Source organism: Phycodurus eques, chromosome 4 (assembly GCF_024500275.1).
Source record: "Phycodurus eques isolate BA_2022a chromosome 4, UOR_Pequ_1.1, whole genome shotgun sequence".
Lineage (NCBI taxonomy): Eukaryota > Metazoa > Chordata > Actinopteri > Syngnathiformes > Syngnathidae > Phycodurus > Phycodurus eques.
In genome coordinates, this window is record NC_084528.1 from 10,865,242 (window position 1) to 10,878,329 (window position 13,088).

The 13,088-nt window shown below is 40.2% G+C and overlaps 2 protein-coding genes across 3 annotated transcripts; both read left to right on the forward strand.

Moving 5' to 3' along the window:
- Positions 1 to 666: 666 nt before the first annotated feature.
- On the forward strand, positions 667 to 4,645 carry LOC133401219 (nuclear receptor coactivator 7). 2 transcript variants are annotated; one of them, XM_061673924.1, is made up of 7 exons: positions 667 to 781; positions 1,705 to 1,870; positions 2,623 to 2,772; positions 2,900 to 3,052; positions 3,145 to 3,240; positions 3,330 to 3,403; positions 3,588 to 4,645. In XM_061673924.1, the coding sequence occupies exons 1-7, from the start codon at positions 756 to 758 to the stop codon at positions 3,724 to 3,726; spliced, it is 804 nt and encodes a 267-aa protein (XP_061529908.1). In that variant the 5' UTR covers positions 667 to 755; the 3' UTR covers positions 3,727 to 4,645. The 2 variants fall into 2 exon arrangements, with proteins under 2 accessions (XP_061529908.1, XP_061529909.1); XM_061673925.1 differs by lacking the exons at positions 667 to 781; positions 1,705 to 1,870 and adding an exon at positions 2,134 to 2,361.
- A 2,270-nt stretch (positions 4,646 to 6,915) lies between these two features.
- Positions 6,916 to 13,053, forward strand: hint3 (histidine triad nucleotide binding protein 3). The gene is made up of 5 exons (XM_061675552.1): positions 6,916 to 7,087; positions 7,409 to 7,526; positions 8,888 to 8,957; positions 10,581 to 10,707; positions 11,229 to 13,053. Exons 1-5 carry the CDS (start codon positions 6,950 to 6,952, stop codon positions 11,274 to 11,276), a joined length of 501 nt encoding a protein of 166 aa, XP_061531536.1. The 5' UTR covers positions 6,916 to 6,949; the 3' UTR covers positions 11,277 to 13,053.
- The last annotated feature ends 35 nt before the right edge of the window (positions 13,054 to 13,088 follow it).

Below are 13,088 nucleotides of genomic sequence, written 5' to 3' on the forward strand. Positions count from 1 at the left end.
TTGACTGTTGTTCTGTCTAACAGAGCGGAATTACCTCATGATGTAAGGACTTGGCTGTAACACTTATCTAAGTCTTGACTTGGAGAGTGGAAAGAGGCTAGTATAAAATCCCACTAGGAACAAAAAATGTGTAAGATCCAGAGGACTACAAGATCGACTAAAAATTCAGAAATTGTGATTGCTTGCTGGAGTGGTGCCAGTTCCCTTTTGCTGCGGTTCCCATGAGCAAGCCGTTCCCAAATTTGACTACTTGAGGGGTTGGTTTCCAGCCTCCTTACTCTAAAATGTGTTGCCCTCTTAGTACATGGATGTGTCGATTCTGGTAAGTACATGCATGAAGTAAAACAGATCTTTCAATGTAAATATGATGTTAAAAGTATTCAGGGATTGTTCGTCTTTACCCACTACACTCTCGCTTTGCAATGTCACTCAGTCCCTGAGCCACAACCTTGACACATTAACTGACTGAACTCCATTTTACGGACAGCGCATGTCGAGTTAATCACTAACATATGTTTCGAGCCCCCATTGTGAAATACTTGTACAAAAACTCAAGTGGGCCAAGTACAGCTTTCAGGGGGAAAGGGAGGGTTTATGGTAAAAGGGGCTTAACTCAGCAATGGTCCAATGCTATAAAATGGGAGCTCCCACACAAGCACAGTGTGGACATGCTGCTCCAGCATTGAGCCTCCAATCACCATCTTTTGCCTTCTCCTCTTTCCACATCACCGTCATCTCTACTTTTCCAGTCAACCATGGGAGTTGCGTACAGCGTTGGAGAGTAAGTGAAGAGCATATTTGAGGACAGTGGAGACATTTTTGATGGACTCTGAATACTTGTTGGGAGCATCTGTGGATCAGAAGCACATGCAAGTGGGAGTTATTTTTGCCAGTGCAAGGTCGTTGCAGAGCACATTGCTTCTACGGAATGACGATTGCATGCATATGCGCACAACCAAAGAGCTCTCTTTTTTCAATGCGCAAAGTATAATTGCCATAAAACGTTGCAATTGTTTCCTCAAATGGGTATGATTCATTCTTAAGGCATTTAAGGCGTGCCAGATTTTTCTGCAATATGCATGTCTCAACAGATGTTACAGTCAGTTTTAAATTTTTTTCTACCAGTTTTCATTCAATAGGTTGAGAGCACACTGTCATCATTGCTTTCACATTTGAACGGTAGTCACTGTAGTTTAATTGTTTTAATTCACACATGTAATAGGTTATGTCACTTATAATTAATGCCGTATCAAAGTGGTTGTTTATAAGAAAAAAAAATGTCTCCGCCATTTAAGATGAAATGTATATTGCTTTGTGAACAAACTTCGCACGCTAGTGGCCACAACATTAGGTACACCTGCAAACGCTAATGAGAGCCAATGCAATAGCTGCCTCCAAAATTCTGTCTTTATCAAGAGAATAATGTGATATGTTTAGATATGTATTGATTCATAAATTAATAAATGATGGATTATGTTCATGTTTGTAGTTTGCAGAGGTGTGAGATATTTTGATTACCTTATTTAGCTACATGACAGGAGTAATATACTAGAGTATTAGAAATGCCTATTATCACTGTACTTCATGTTATGGCTGGAAAGTGTATACCATAATGGCTACTACTTATTTATTTATTTATTATTATTAGGAATATTCTGTGTTTCCAGTGTGGTAATCAGGCCCATTGTCCTTTTACCTCTATAGGGTTGACCACCTCTTCACCTTCTTTGTACAATGGTCACCAGATATGTGCACAAACAGCAACAAGAAGAACAGCAAACCCCACTTTCAGAATTGGTGCCATGTAGGAAAGAAGAACAAGGGGGCTTCAAGTAAACAGCTAAGCAATCCCGTAGCAACAAATTGGGGGGTAAGGGTTTGTGCAAACACGTTTATATGTTACTTAATGTTTGTTTTGTTACAATGAGGTCAGGAGAATAAGCACTCACACTGTATTTGCTTAGTGTGTACCAGTTATAGTGCCTTTAGGCATTGTTGGCTTGGCATTAATCTGAGCAGTTGCAACTCCCACTCTCTCTTAATATGGACATCCTTGCTCTTGACTACTTCCCATCATAGACAAACGACAACCCCCCCCCCCCCCCCCCCCCCCTTCCTGGTTTACAGGAAAAAGCAACTGTGTAGTGTGGCTGCAGTAACCAATGATATGAGCCCTCGTCCTTTCATTTCACCAATGATGTACCACTCTGAAAGATAAATTTATTGAGAGAGCAGCACATGGTGGGTGCAGGCGTTTGGCGTTTCCAGCATTTGACAAAGAAATCAGGAGCTATGAACTCATTGCCAGACAATGTCAAGGTGTTTTACTTTGCCAGTGACCATATGGAGCCCTATGTACAGGTACTGGATTTTATCATGTTTTGGGTTAAACCCTGTTCTTCAATAAAAGAGGAAGGGGCATATTTTACAAATGTCTTACTATTGGTTTTTATCATGTATACGTCATTTTGGAATGATATGTTACATCTTAGATATTAAGTTTTTAGCTATAATGTGAGTGGCATACAAGGGGGACTGAAGACAATACAAAACTCATACAAGCTACGACAATATATTTTAACAACTACTTTAAATGACTTTCTGCCTTTTACTCTGTTCCAGATTCTCACAGGAAAAGAACCAAAACGCCGTTTGAGTCTGTGCAGCTCCGACTCTGAAACAGAGGAACCTGAGTACCGGGGGAAAGTTAAGGCTATTCTTCCTGTCCTAAGTGACTATAGCGACCTCCTGGATGACAGACACCTGATAAGTGTAAGTGTTACCTTTCACAGACCACAAACTGAAGCATAAGGTAGTTATTGGGACCATTAAGAGTATTTTTCTGATGTGTTTTAATTATAAGCATTGCCGATTTGATCGATGCCCTATTTTCTCACAGCTGGCATCTCACATGCCAGAAAGGACACAAGGCTATCGGTGGCAACTGGTCTACAGCACTGCTGTCCATGGAAGCAGCCTCAAGACACTCTACAGAAATATGGCAGGTTTGGACAGTCCTGTGCTGCTGGTCGTCAAAGATATGCAGAAAAAGGTTTGTACCAGGGCTGTGCTCTTCAGATAATTTAAATACACAGCAGCTACTGTAAAAACTCCACAACCTGCTGTCTGTCTGATGATCTTCAGGTTTTTGGAGCCTTTTCGTCCGATCCGTTTAGAGTAAGCAAATACTGCTATGGCACAGGAGAAACTTTTTTGTTTACCTTCAACCCTGATTTCCAGGTACAAACTCCATTTTTAATTTTACCAGACTAAGCGGTGAATGGCACGAGTGCAAATGTCCCATGTCTTTCAATTTACCATTCATCCAGGCTTATAAGTGGACTGGAGAGAATTCCTACTTTGTGAGCGGCAACCTGGAGTCTCTTCATCTTGGAGGTGGAGGGTAGGTTGGCATTTCCTATAACATACAGTAGGTGAAAAGTTCTTCAAAGTAATAGGTGCATATGATAGCATCACAATTGAAGAAACATGAGTGAATAACAATTATCTTTGATGGCTATCTGGGAGGTGTCAAAATATGAGTTAAATGTCAAGTCTAACCAGATAATTTCTATTTGCTTTTATAGGGGAGAATTTGGCCTATGGATAGATGCTGATCTATACCGAGGTTCCAGTTTTTCATGTCCCACATTCCACAATGCTCCACTCTCCACACAGAAGGACTTCATCATACAAGACCTCGAGGTCTGGACAGTACGGAACTGAACAAGAACATCTGGGGGGAAAAAAGGGAAACAAATTAGAAAAATGTGTGGGTGCTTCCACCACCACAGCTCTATGTAGCCAGCAGTAGCTAAATGTCTGTGGGTGGCACCGAATGAGCAGGGCTGTTATACTGCCTCTCAGGCTGGTGTTTCCGGTCTGAGGTTATTGCTACTAAAAGAAAAGGGGTTGCATAAAATCTTGTGATTCTGGCCGCTGTTGCCTTAAACTACTGCCTGCCATCAGAAGCCTACACTAAGCTTTAAGCCTTCCTTGTCCTGTTTTTTTGGAGAGCGTTGCAAGTCATAGTTCCGAAACCTGTTGGGTAAGAAACTTCTTGAAAACAAAGCACCTTGAGGATGAAAAGAAATGATGAATACTGCACTGTATGTTTAACAGGCATATTAGCGTGTAACTTGTTCAAACTGTGTTTACAATATGTGGACATGAGCTTACTGTTTTAAAAATGGATTAACCCTTTCAAGGGAAAATGATACATGGTACAACCACTGTAATGATGTGCCTCAAAGTGGTTTGTTTTACACACTGAGTGTCATTCGAGTATCAGTACCAATCTGCATTTAAGAACTACACTTGCTGGTGACGGCCTATAAAGTCAGATTAAATAATAAAAGTTCTCAATTTCACAAAGACAGTATATTATATGTGCTGTGTGCCATTTGAATTGGAAATGTATCGCACTGTCGATAATTTCTGCATTTGTTGTTTTTACTGTGACCTTTCTGTGGGTAAAATGTTGACAAAACATTTAATTTCTTACTTACTGTCTTTTTGCATTTGAACAATTAAGGAATATTCCCTGGTGGTGCTGGTACTGCCAGTGTTTTTGTTTAGAATTACTATCAAAGCTCTGTCTTTACTGCTGACACTGAATAAAATAGCATATTTATTTGGACCACAACTTTTGTATATATCTAACTGAACTGGCACTGCCACATAACACCTGCACCATTAATAAAACAAGCCCCATAATACACTGGTTTCAATCAGTTTAAGAGTTTTTTTCCCCTAATGACACAAATCACATTACCATGCGGGTGGTGGACGATCGGAGATGAATAACACACAAGGAATGTGTTTCGGGTAGTTGGAGCCGCTCTAGTACAACAACAGACAGCCATTTGACAGAAAATACTTTTGCAACATAAAAACACAGTACAGAGAGTCACTGAGCAATGAAAGGTTACCTGTAATTTGGTAATGTCGATACATTTATTTATTTATTTATTTTTGGATAATTGTGCAAATGAAACTGAGTCCAATTTAGATCAGTTTGAAAGAACTAATAGAGCAATAGTCTGGTACAGTGACCATTGTCCAAATGGCAGAAAGACTTCAAGAAATTGAAGCAGTTTAAAGTGACTAGTGTTGCGATAATCTGGAACCGTGTCAATTGTGCAAATGTTGCAGATACTTCTCAAGCACATGAGTGGCCAGTATTGGTCAACAACAGATATGCAAATAGTGCTGAGTGACAAGACTCCAACAGTGAATGCACGAATAAGGTATAACTGGCCCTACAGAGATTTGACAACAGTCTCAAGACAAAATTGGCACCATGTTACAATGGAATTGTAATTTAACTGTTTAAGAAGTTATGGCAAGAGGGAAGAAGCTGTTGCAATGTCTGCTAGTTTTAGTTTACATTGTTCGATCGCGCCTACCTGAGAGAAGGAGCTGGAAGAGGTGGTGACCATGGATGTGGCAGTTCCAAGAGAATTTTGCATGCTCTTGTCTTAGTTCTGGCAGCGTGCAAGTCCTCAAGAACAGGTAGGGAGGTACCGACACTTTTTTCAGAAGGTTTGATTGTCCGTTGCAGTCGTAGTTTGTCGTTTTTTGTTGCAGCAGCAAACCAGACTGTATGAAATAATTGACCGACAAGGGGAGGTGTTGCCCCCCTGCCAAATGCTCAGGGTCCCTTAACATTGTCAACTTTTTACTCCCTGTTCAACGCGCCTTTTACCACATAGGCCTACTCTACTGTATACAGTGGCACCTGGAGCTACGAGTAACTTGACTTACAAGTTTTTCGAGATACAAGATGTCATTTGGCCGAATTATTGCTTTTACTTGCAAGTGCAAACTTGAGATACAAGTGCTTTATGGTGGCAGTAAACTCAATTCAACTCACTTCACAATAAGCACCACTTGAACAAATGATGAACATTTCATCAAAAAAGAGAGGTTTCAAGCTGTTTAACGCCACTCCACAGGTTGATTTTGAAAGTGACATTGCAATGTGTTTTTCATTGAGGTATTAAACTATGCCCCTTGCGAAGCTCCAGGAGTATGGGGTCCAGAGCCTGCTACTACAAACCATTCAACCCTTTTCAAACCGGAGTATAGAAGCTTGGATCACATTGCCATGTTGGACATGTTCTCAGTAGATGTTGGACTCTGCCAAGACTGTTCATTAACTTCCATACATTTTCTTTACCACTTATCCTCACTAGGGTTGTGGGCTGCTGGAGCCTATGGGCGGGAGGCGGGGTACACCCTGAACCGGTCGCCAGCCAATCGCAGGGCACATAGAAACAAACAACCATTCGCACTCACAGTCATGCCTACGGGAAATTTCGAGTCTTCAGTCAACCGACCACGCGTGTTTTGGGGATGTGGGAGGAGTAAAACCACACAGGCACGGGGAGAACATGCAAACTCCACACAGGTGGGGCCGGGATTTGAACCACGGTCCCCGAAACTGTGACGCAGATGTGCTAACCAGTCGTGCCGGCTGTTCATTAACTTTATGGACAGAATTTATTGGCAAAGCCAGAGTGTAGAGTTTCCAGTATGGTGTCATGAAGATGTTGTCTCTAGAATGCGAAATGCAAGAGCGAAATCTTGCTTTGCGTCAAGGAATTTAAGTATAGTGTTGTCCCGTTCACAAGTGAGAGCAGGATAGAGCGAGATAACAGTAGACACATTGGTGCACTGTCTGCAGTGATGTGGCACTGGTGGCCTCATCAGACATCTAGTAAAGGACGATAATATTCCGTTTCCTGAAAACCTATGACATTAGTTTCTTTCTGCTTCGGCTGTAACTGGTACACGGTTCCATTTTAAAGGCTCGTACTTATCGCCCTCTGGCGGTGACATTGTATGATTAAATCCATACCATTCGACTATCTGTGTTGTGTGCTTCCCTTTCTTAGTTCGATGACTTCTGGGATCGACTGTGTTGGTTTTCTTATCTGACACAACAATGGAGGGAGCCAATGTCACCGTGACACAATCTGTCCAGGATATTTCTAAAGCTAACGTTTTAGCTGAAGGATATGACAAAAAATGTATTTTTTGCAGGATCGTTAATCATGAAGTGGACACGGAACTTCTCCACTGTGTGAGAACATTTGAATGGTATACTTGACAGCTAGCATGTCGATAATAGTCTCGTTATCGCACTCGACACTAAATTGCGTCAATTGTAAACTGTAATCCACATTACCTTTTCATTTTACGATTTATTACAAACAATGTCTGGCTCATAGTCTGTCCTTACATTCACTTGGGGGGTTAATGCGCGAGTAGGGACATGCTAGCCCTCTCTTGTTAAAATACAGTTAGCGTATTGTTCCCACTGTAACAAGTATCTTTCTGGTTCGAATGCAAGTTGTAATGAAGTTATTATGGCTCTGTCTGCATGCTGCTGCATTTACCACAGGATGAGGAGATCTCATGTTTCAGAGACATCAAGCCTGGAGCGCCGCACCATTACCTAGTTGTCCCGACTAAACATGTTGGAAACTGTAAATCACTCCGCAAAGAACACCTGCCTTTAGGTAAAGTGACATTTTTGTGGTGTAAAAATGCCTCAACTCAAATTATAGAAAAGCAAAATAAAAACGTGCCATAAGCTGGTTTCATAAATATGCACACCCTCACACTAAAACTTTGTTGCAGCACCTTTCGCTTTTATTTCTGCACTCAGTCCTTTTTGGATAGGAGTCAGTGGACCTTATGCATGGTAACGCATTAAGCATTTCCGGTGGAAACGTCTGGTGGCAGAGCAGTTTCCGCTGTCAATGTGTTACAAGCTACTGGAATTCCATCTGACTGAAAAAGGACCTTTTTTTGTCGAATGTGTGACAGCCTGGGGTAGTGGAATAGGTATATTGTATAGTTTGGTGCAAGTACTTCAGGTTTTTATGAGCAAAGACAAGCAAACACTGCAGTAGGGCGCTGTCAGCCTCAACTCGGTTTTGAGTTTTAACACATTTCTCATGTTGTCACTATGTGTTTACATACTGCCCGGAGGTTAACATGCCACCTTACACAAAAATGCTGTGTCATTGCGTGCATTGAGTCCCTCAGTGTGGCACAAATTCTCCCACTCTTTGTTGCAAAAATGCTCCAAATCTATCAGATTGCGAGGGCATCTCCTGTGCACAGCAAACTTGGGATTACTCCACATATGTTCAGTGGGATTCCGGTCTGGACTTTGCCTTGATCGTTCCAAAACTTTAATCTTCCTCTGGTGAAGCCGTTTTGTTTGATTTGAATGTGCGCTTTGTGTCATCGTCTTGCTGTAAGATGTAGTTCCTTTTTCCTTCTTCAGCTTTCTAGTAGAAGCCCGAAGGTTTTGGGTGAACACTGACCAGTATTTGGAAATGTTCATAATGGCACCATGTTACAATGGAATTGTAATTGAACTGTTTAAGAAGTTAATGGCAAGAGAGAACAACCTGCTGGAATGTCTGCTAGTTTATTGAACATTGTTCGATAGCACCTACCTGAGGGAAGGAGCTGGAAGAGGTGGTGACCAGGATGTGGAGGGTCCAAGAGAATTTTGCCTGCTCTTGTTTTAGTTCTGGCAGCGTGCAAGTCCTCAAGGATAGGTAGGGAGGTACCGACACTTCTTTCAGCAGTTTTTATTGTCCATTGCAGTTGTAGTTTGTCCTTTTTTTGTAGCAGCACCAAACCAGACTGTGATGGATGAACACAGAATCACAAAAATGTCACAAAACCTGGTGTCTGAACAGTGTAGATTTATATCCACTGTACCCACCATTATCAGCCTACTGTGTTTGTACTGAATTGAACAGCTTGGTAGTTTAAGGTATGTGTTTGTTCAAAAATAAGTTTTAATGGTCAGTCATGTGATTGAGGACAATTGTGCTTGTTGTCAACTTGTCAAACGCAGTAAAACGCATGGTGGAGATGGGAAAGGAAATCCTGCAGAAAAATGATGTGACTGATCTCAATGATGTCAGGTGAGCTCCATTTAAGCACTCAATTTTTACTCTACACGGTCAAATGTAGTCCATGGTCTTCAATCTTTTTTTAAGAGTGCTTTTAACGTAAAACTAATGTTTATGGAAACACATTCATTCATTCATTGATCTTCCGTTCCGCTTATCCTCACAAGGGTCGCGGGTGTGCTGAAGCCTATCCCAGCTATCTTCGGGCAAGAGGCAGGGTACACCCTGTACTGGTCACCAGCCAATCGCACGGCACATATAAAAAAACAACCATTTGCACTCATATTCACACCTGCGGGCAATTTAGAGTCTTAAATTAACCTACTCTATATGTTGGGTGTGGGAGGAAACCGGAGTACCTGGAGAAAACCCATGCAGGCACGGGGAGAACACGCAAACTCCACACAGGCGGGGCCGGGATTTGAAACCCGGTCCTCAGAACTGAGAGGCAGATGTGCTAACCAGATTACAAAAAATAAATTACGAGGCAGCACGGTTGGCAACTGGTTAGCACATCTGCCACACGGTTCTGAGGACTCGGGTTCAAATCTAGCCTCGCCTGTGTGGAGTTTTCATGTTCTCCCTGTGTCTGTGTGGGTTTTCTCCAGGTACTCCAGTTTCCTCTCACATTCTAAAACAATGCATGGTAGGTTAATTGAAGACAAAATAATCCGTAGGTGTAAATGTGTGCGCGAATGGTTATTTGTCTTTTTGTGCGCTGCGATTGGCTGGCGACCAGTTCAGGGTATGCCTGGCCTCTTGCCCAAAGTCATCTGAGATAGGCACCAGCATACCCGCGACCCTAGTGAGGATAAGCGGTACGGAAAATGGATGGATGGAAATTAATACAACTCACCATTACTCAACTTGAAGCAGTTTTGAATGTATTGTGGTCTCACTGGTTACCTATCTAGTTGCTGCATAACTAGTGTTATTTCTTTCTTTTTGTTGGTTAGTGTTATGGCAAGCGATTTGAGTGTTTATTCGCTATCCTTGATATGGATCTTAAGGTTAATGTACGAGTACGCTCTCTAGTAGTACGATCTGTCCAACTTTGTCATACAAGTACCCGGTAGTTCAACTCCATGTTACTATTGAGGCAAAACCGTGCACAAGTTAACATCTGCTTGCTACTAGTGCTACCAGTGAAGCTCTAGATGTTCACTACTACTAGACGTTCACTAGTACTGCTATTACTATGCTGGTGGCAGCAAGTGTGCAGTTTTGTCTAACTAGTCAAATGTAGATGTCCTACTAGTTTACCTACTAAGGACAAAGAGTGTAACTAGTTTGGTGCACAGTAGTTTACCAGTAAGGTGTAATTGAATAGTAGTAGCCATAAAGTGGGATGAGGAGTCGGTAAAAAACATGACTTATTTCCTAGTTCATCCTAGTCATTCTACTACTATGCAGAATTGTCTTACCAGTGAGGAAAAAGAGCATACTAGTATATGGACAGTAATTTTGATCAAGGATAATGAATAAATGCTCATACAGCTTTCCATAATATTGGGCTTTTTAGAAATGGTCTGCGACGTTATTGTTGTTATTATTTTTACAATTTAATTATGTGTGGCTTAAACACTGCATGACACCAAAAATGGAACTTGTTTTTTAAAATCCAATTCTCTACAGGTTTGGGTTCCATTGGCCCCCATTCTGTTCGGTCACACATCTACACCTTCATGTTCTGGCACCTGCCAGCCAGATGGGCTTCATGTCTCGCCTGTTCTACAGGCTGAATTCTTACTGGTTCATTACGGTAAACTATCCTCTACGCAACTATGCTATGTTCTTTATCAGATTTGGACATGTGAGATTATTACATTAGTATTCCAGCAACACATAGGGGTGGGGTTAGTTAAGTTCTTCTTTGGCTACTCCAGCTTTCTCCGACATTCCTATAACATGCATTTTAGATTAATTGAATGCTCTAAATTGCCCATGCAATAGTCCTTCCATGAATGGTTGTTTGTCATCATGTGCTTTGCAATTGGTTACCAGTTCAGCTAATCCACAGTCAGTTGCGACTGTTGCCCAAAGCACCCTGACCCTGACCCTGACCCTGATAAGAGGTAGTTAATGCATGGTTGGTTGGATGGATTATAAAATATGTATCTACAATGTGATGATTCTCTAGTACCATTGTCATATTATTAATAGCAATTTTCTCTCTGACTGGACACCTACTGTATGTTAATATACTCTCATATGCTACTGGAGTTTTACTGTTAAGCAGAAAGAAGTGGCAACTATGCATTACTTTATTTGCATCTTTTCCAGGTGGAGCAACTGATAGAGCTTCTCAACTCTAAAGAAGAAACCAGCTGATTATGTACTTGGGATCTATCACAGAGTTTGTTTCCATGTGCCTACTAATAATCAGTGTTTAAATTGAGGAAAATGATTAGACATTATATCTGCATCCCCCCCAAACATAAACTAGTTGGAACGGAAATGAAACCAACTCTGGATTTTACACCAGGGGTCATATCTGCGTCATTAGTAGCATCAATAGTGGCAATATTGTGTTATAGAAATGACTCATGACATTGTTTGAAAGTACTGTTATATTAATGGTAAAAAGCTTTAAATAATGTGATATTTAACTGTGGATCATCAGACTTAAGCATGACATAAAGTAAGTGTCGAACAAAAACAATGACTACCTCAGCTATGTGGCATAACTGCTGGGTATTTTGTAACATTGGAAACAAGAGTTGGAGCATCGAGTAGCATCTGCATGAACTATTTATGAGCAAGTAACTTCAGGTTAAGGACAGTATTTCTAATAACCCTTACAACCAGTAAATAATCAAAAGCTTTTATATGTGTAAAGTTTAATTTATTTTTTTCTCTGTAAATTAGTGATATGGTGAGTAGTTGTATTATACAGTGCTCAACAATATACAGTGCTGTGAAAAGGTATTTGCCCCCTTCTCATATTCTTACTTTTTTTTGCAGTTTCCCCACTTTGTGTAAGATCATCAAACATATGTAAGTATCAGACTAAGGTAACCCAGGTAAACATAAAATGCTGTTTTTAGATGGTTATTTTATTTATTAAAGAAAAGAGGAAAACATCTATTCACCTACTTTTTCTCATCTGTTTGTGAATTTCTTTGGATTGTGGCATTTTGTTACAGTTTTTAAAAAAAAATTTTTTTTAGATCTTTTGGCCAACTTCATTTTGTTAGACAGGTTCTTTTTAAGTGATTTCTTGATTGAGAAGGTCTGGAGGTAATCAGGATTGGATGTGGTCATTGAAAATGAGCTCAACTTTCCTAAAAATGTGTTTAAGCCACAGTTATTTCATGATTTAACAAAGGGACCATTTACTTTTTCCACAGAGGGCCAGGTAGCTTTGAATAAATTTTTTCCATTAATAAAATCACCATTTAAAAATTGCATTTTATGTTTACATGGGTTATCTTTGTCTGATACTTACATTTGTTTGATGATCTTAAACATTAAAGTGGGGAAACAATGCAGAAAAACAAGAATTTGAGAAGGGGGCAAATACTTTTTCACGACACTGTAAATGAGTACACGGCCTTTAAAAAGTAAACTGATCGATTTTGAGTGATTCTGATGAGTAGTTGTATTAGTGCTTAACAACATAAATTAGTACACGCCCTTTGAAAAGTAAACTGATCAGTTTTGCAGGGAACATGAACAATTTTAAAAAATTGGTGATTAGACTCATCTGTGGTGGAATCTTAAAAAAAAAAAAAAAGTGATTCAAATGTACAAATTTTTCAATATTTGTAAGAAATATTCTACATTTAGTGTTCACGTTGGCAAATCAATTTTTTTTACAGCATAGCAATGGACCAACATTTGTGGAAGTTTAGTATTGTATGGCATAGAAAAGATTTATTTTTCCAACACCTTTGTTGTGGTGTAGCCTACTTATTTACAGTATGAGCGCTGCATGTTAACAGAATGTAAAGGCAGGGGATCATACTCTCTTTTGTATCAATGTATGCACTTTAAGAAGCATTAATATATTGGGATTAAATATTTAAATGCACTCTTCTTACTGGTTATTTAACATTGGCGCTCACAGTCACAAAACAAACTGCATTTTCGATCACTATTCAAGCATACATGATTAAATGATTGAACTTCCACTAATCCTCT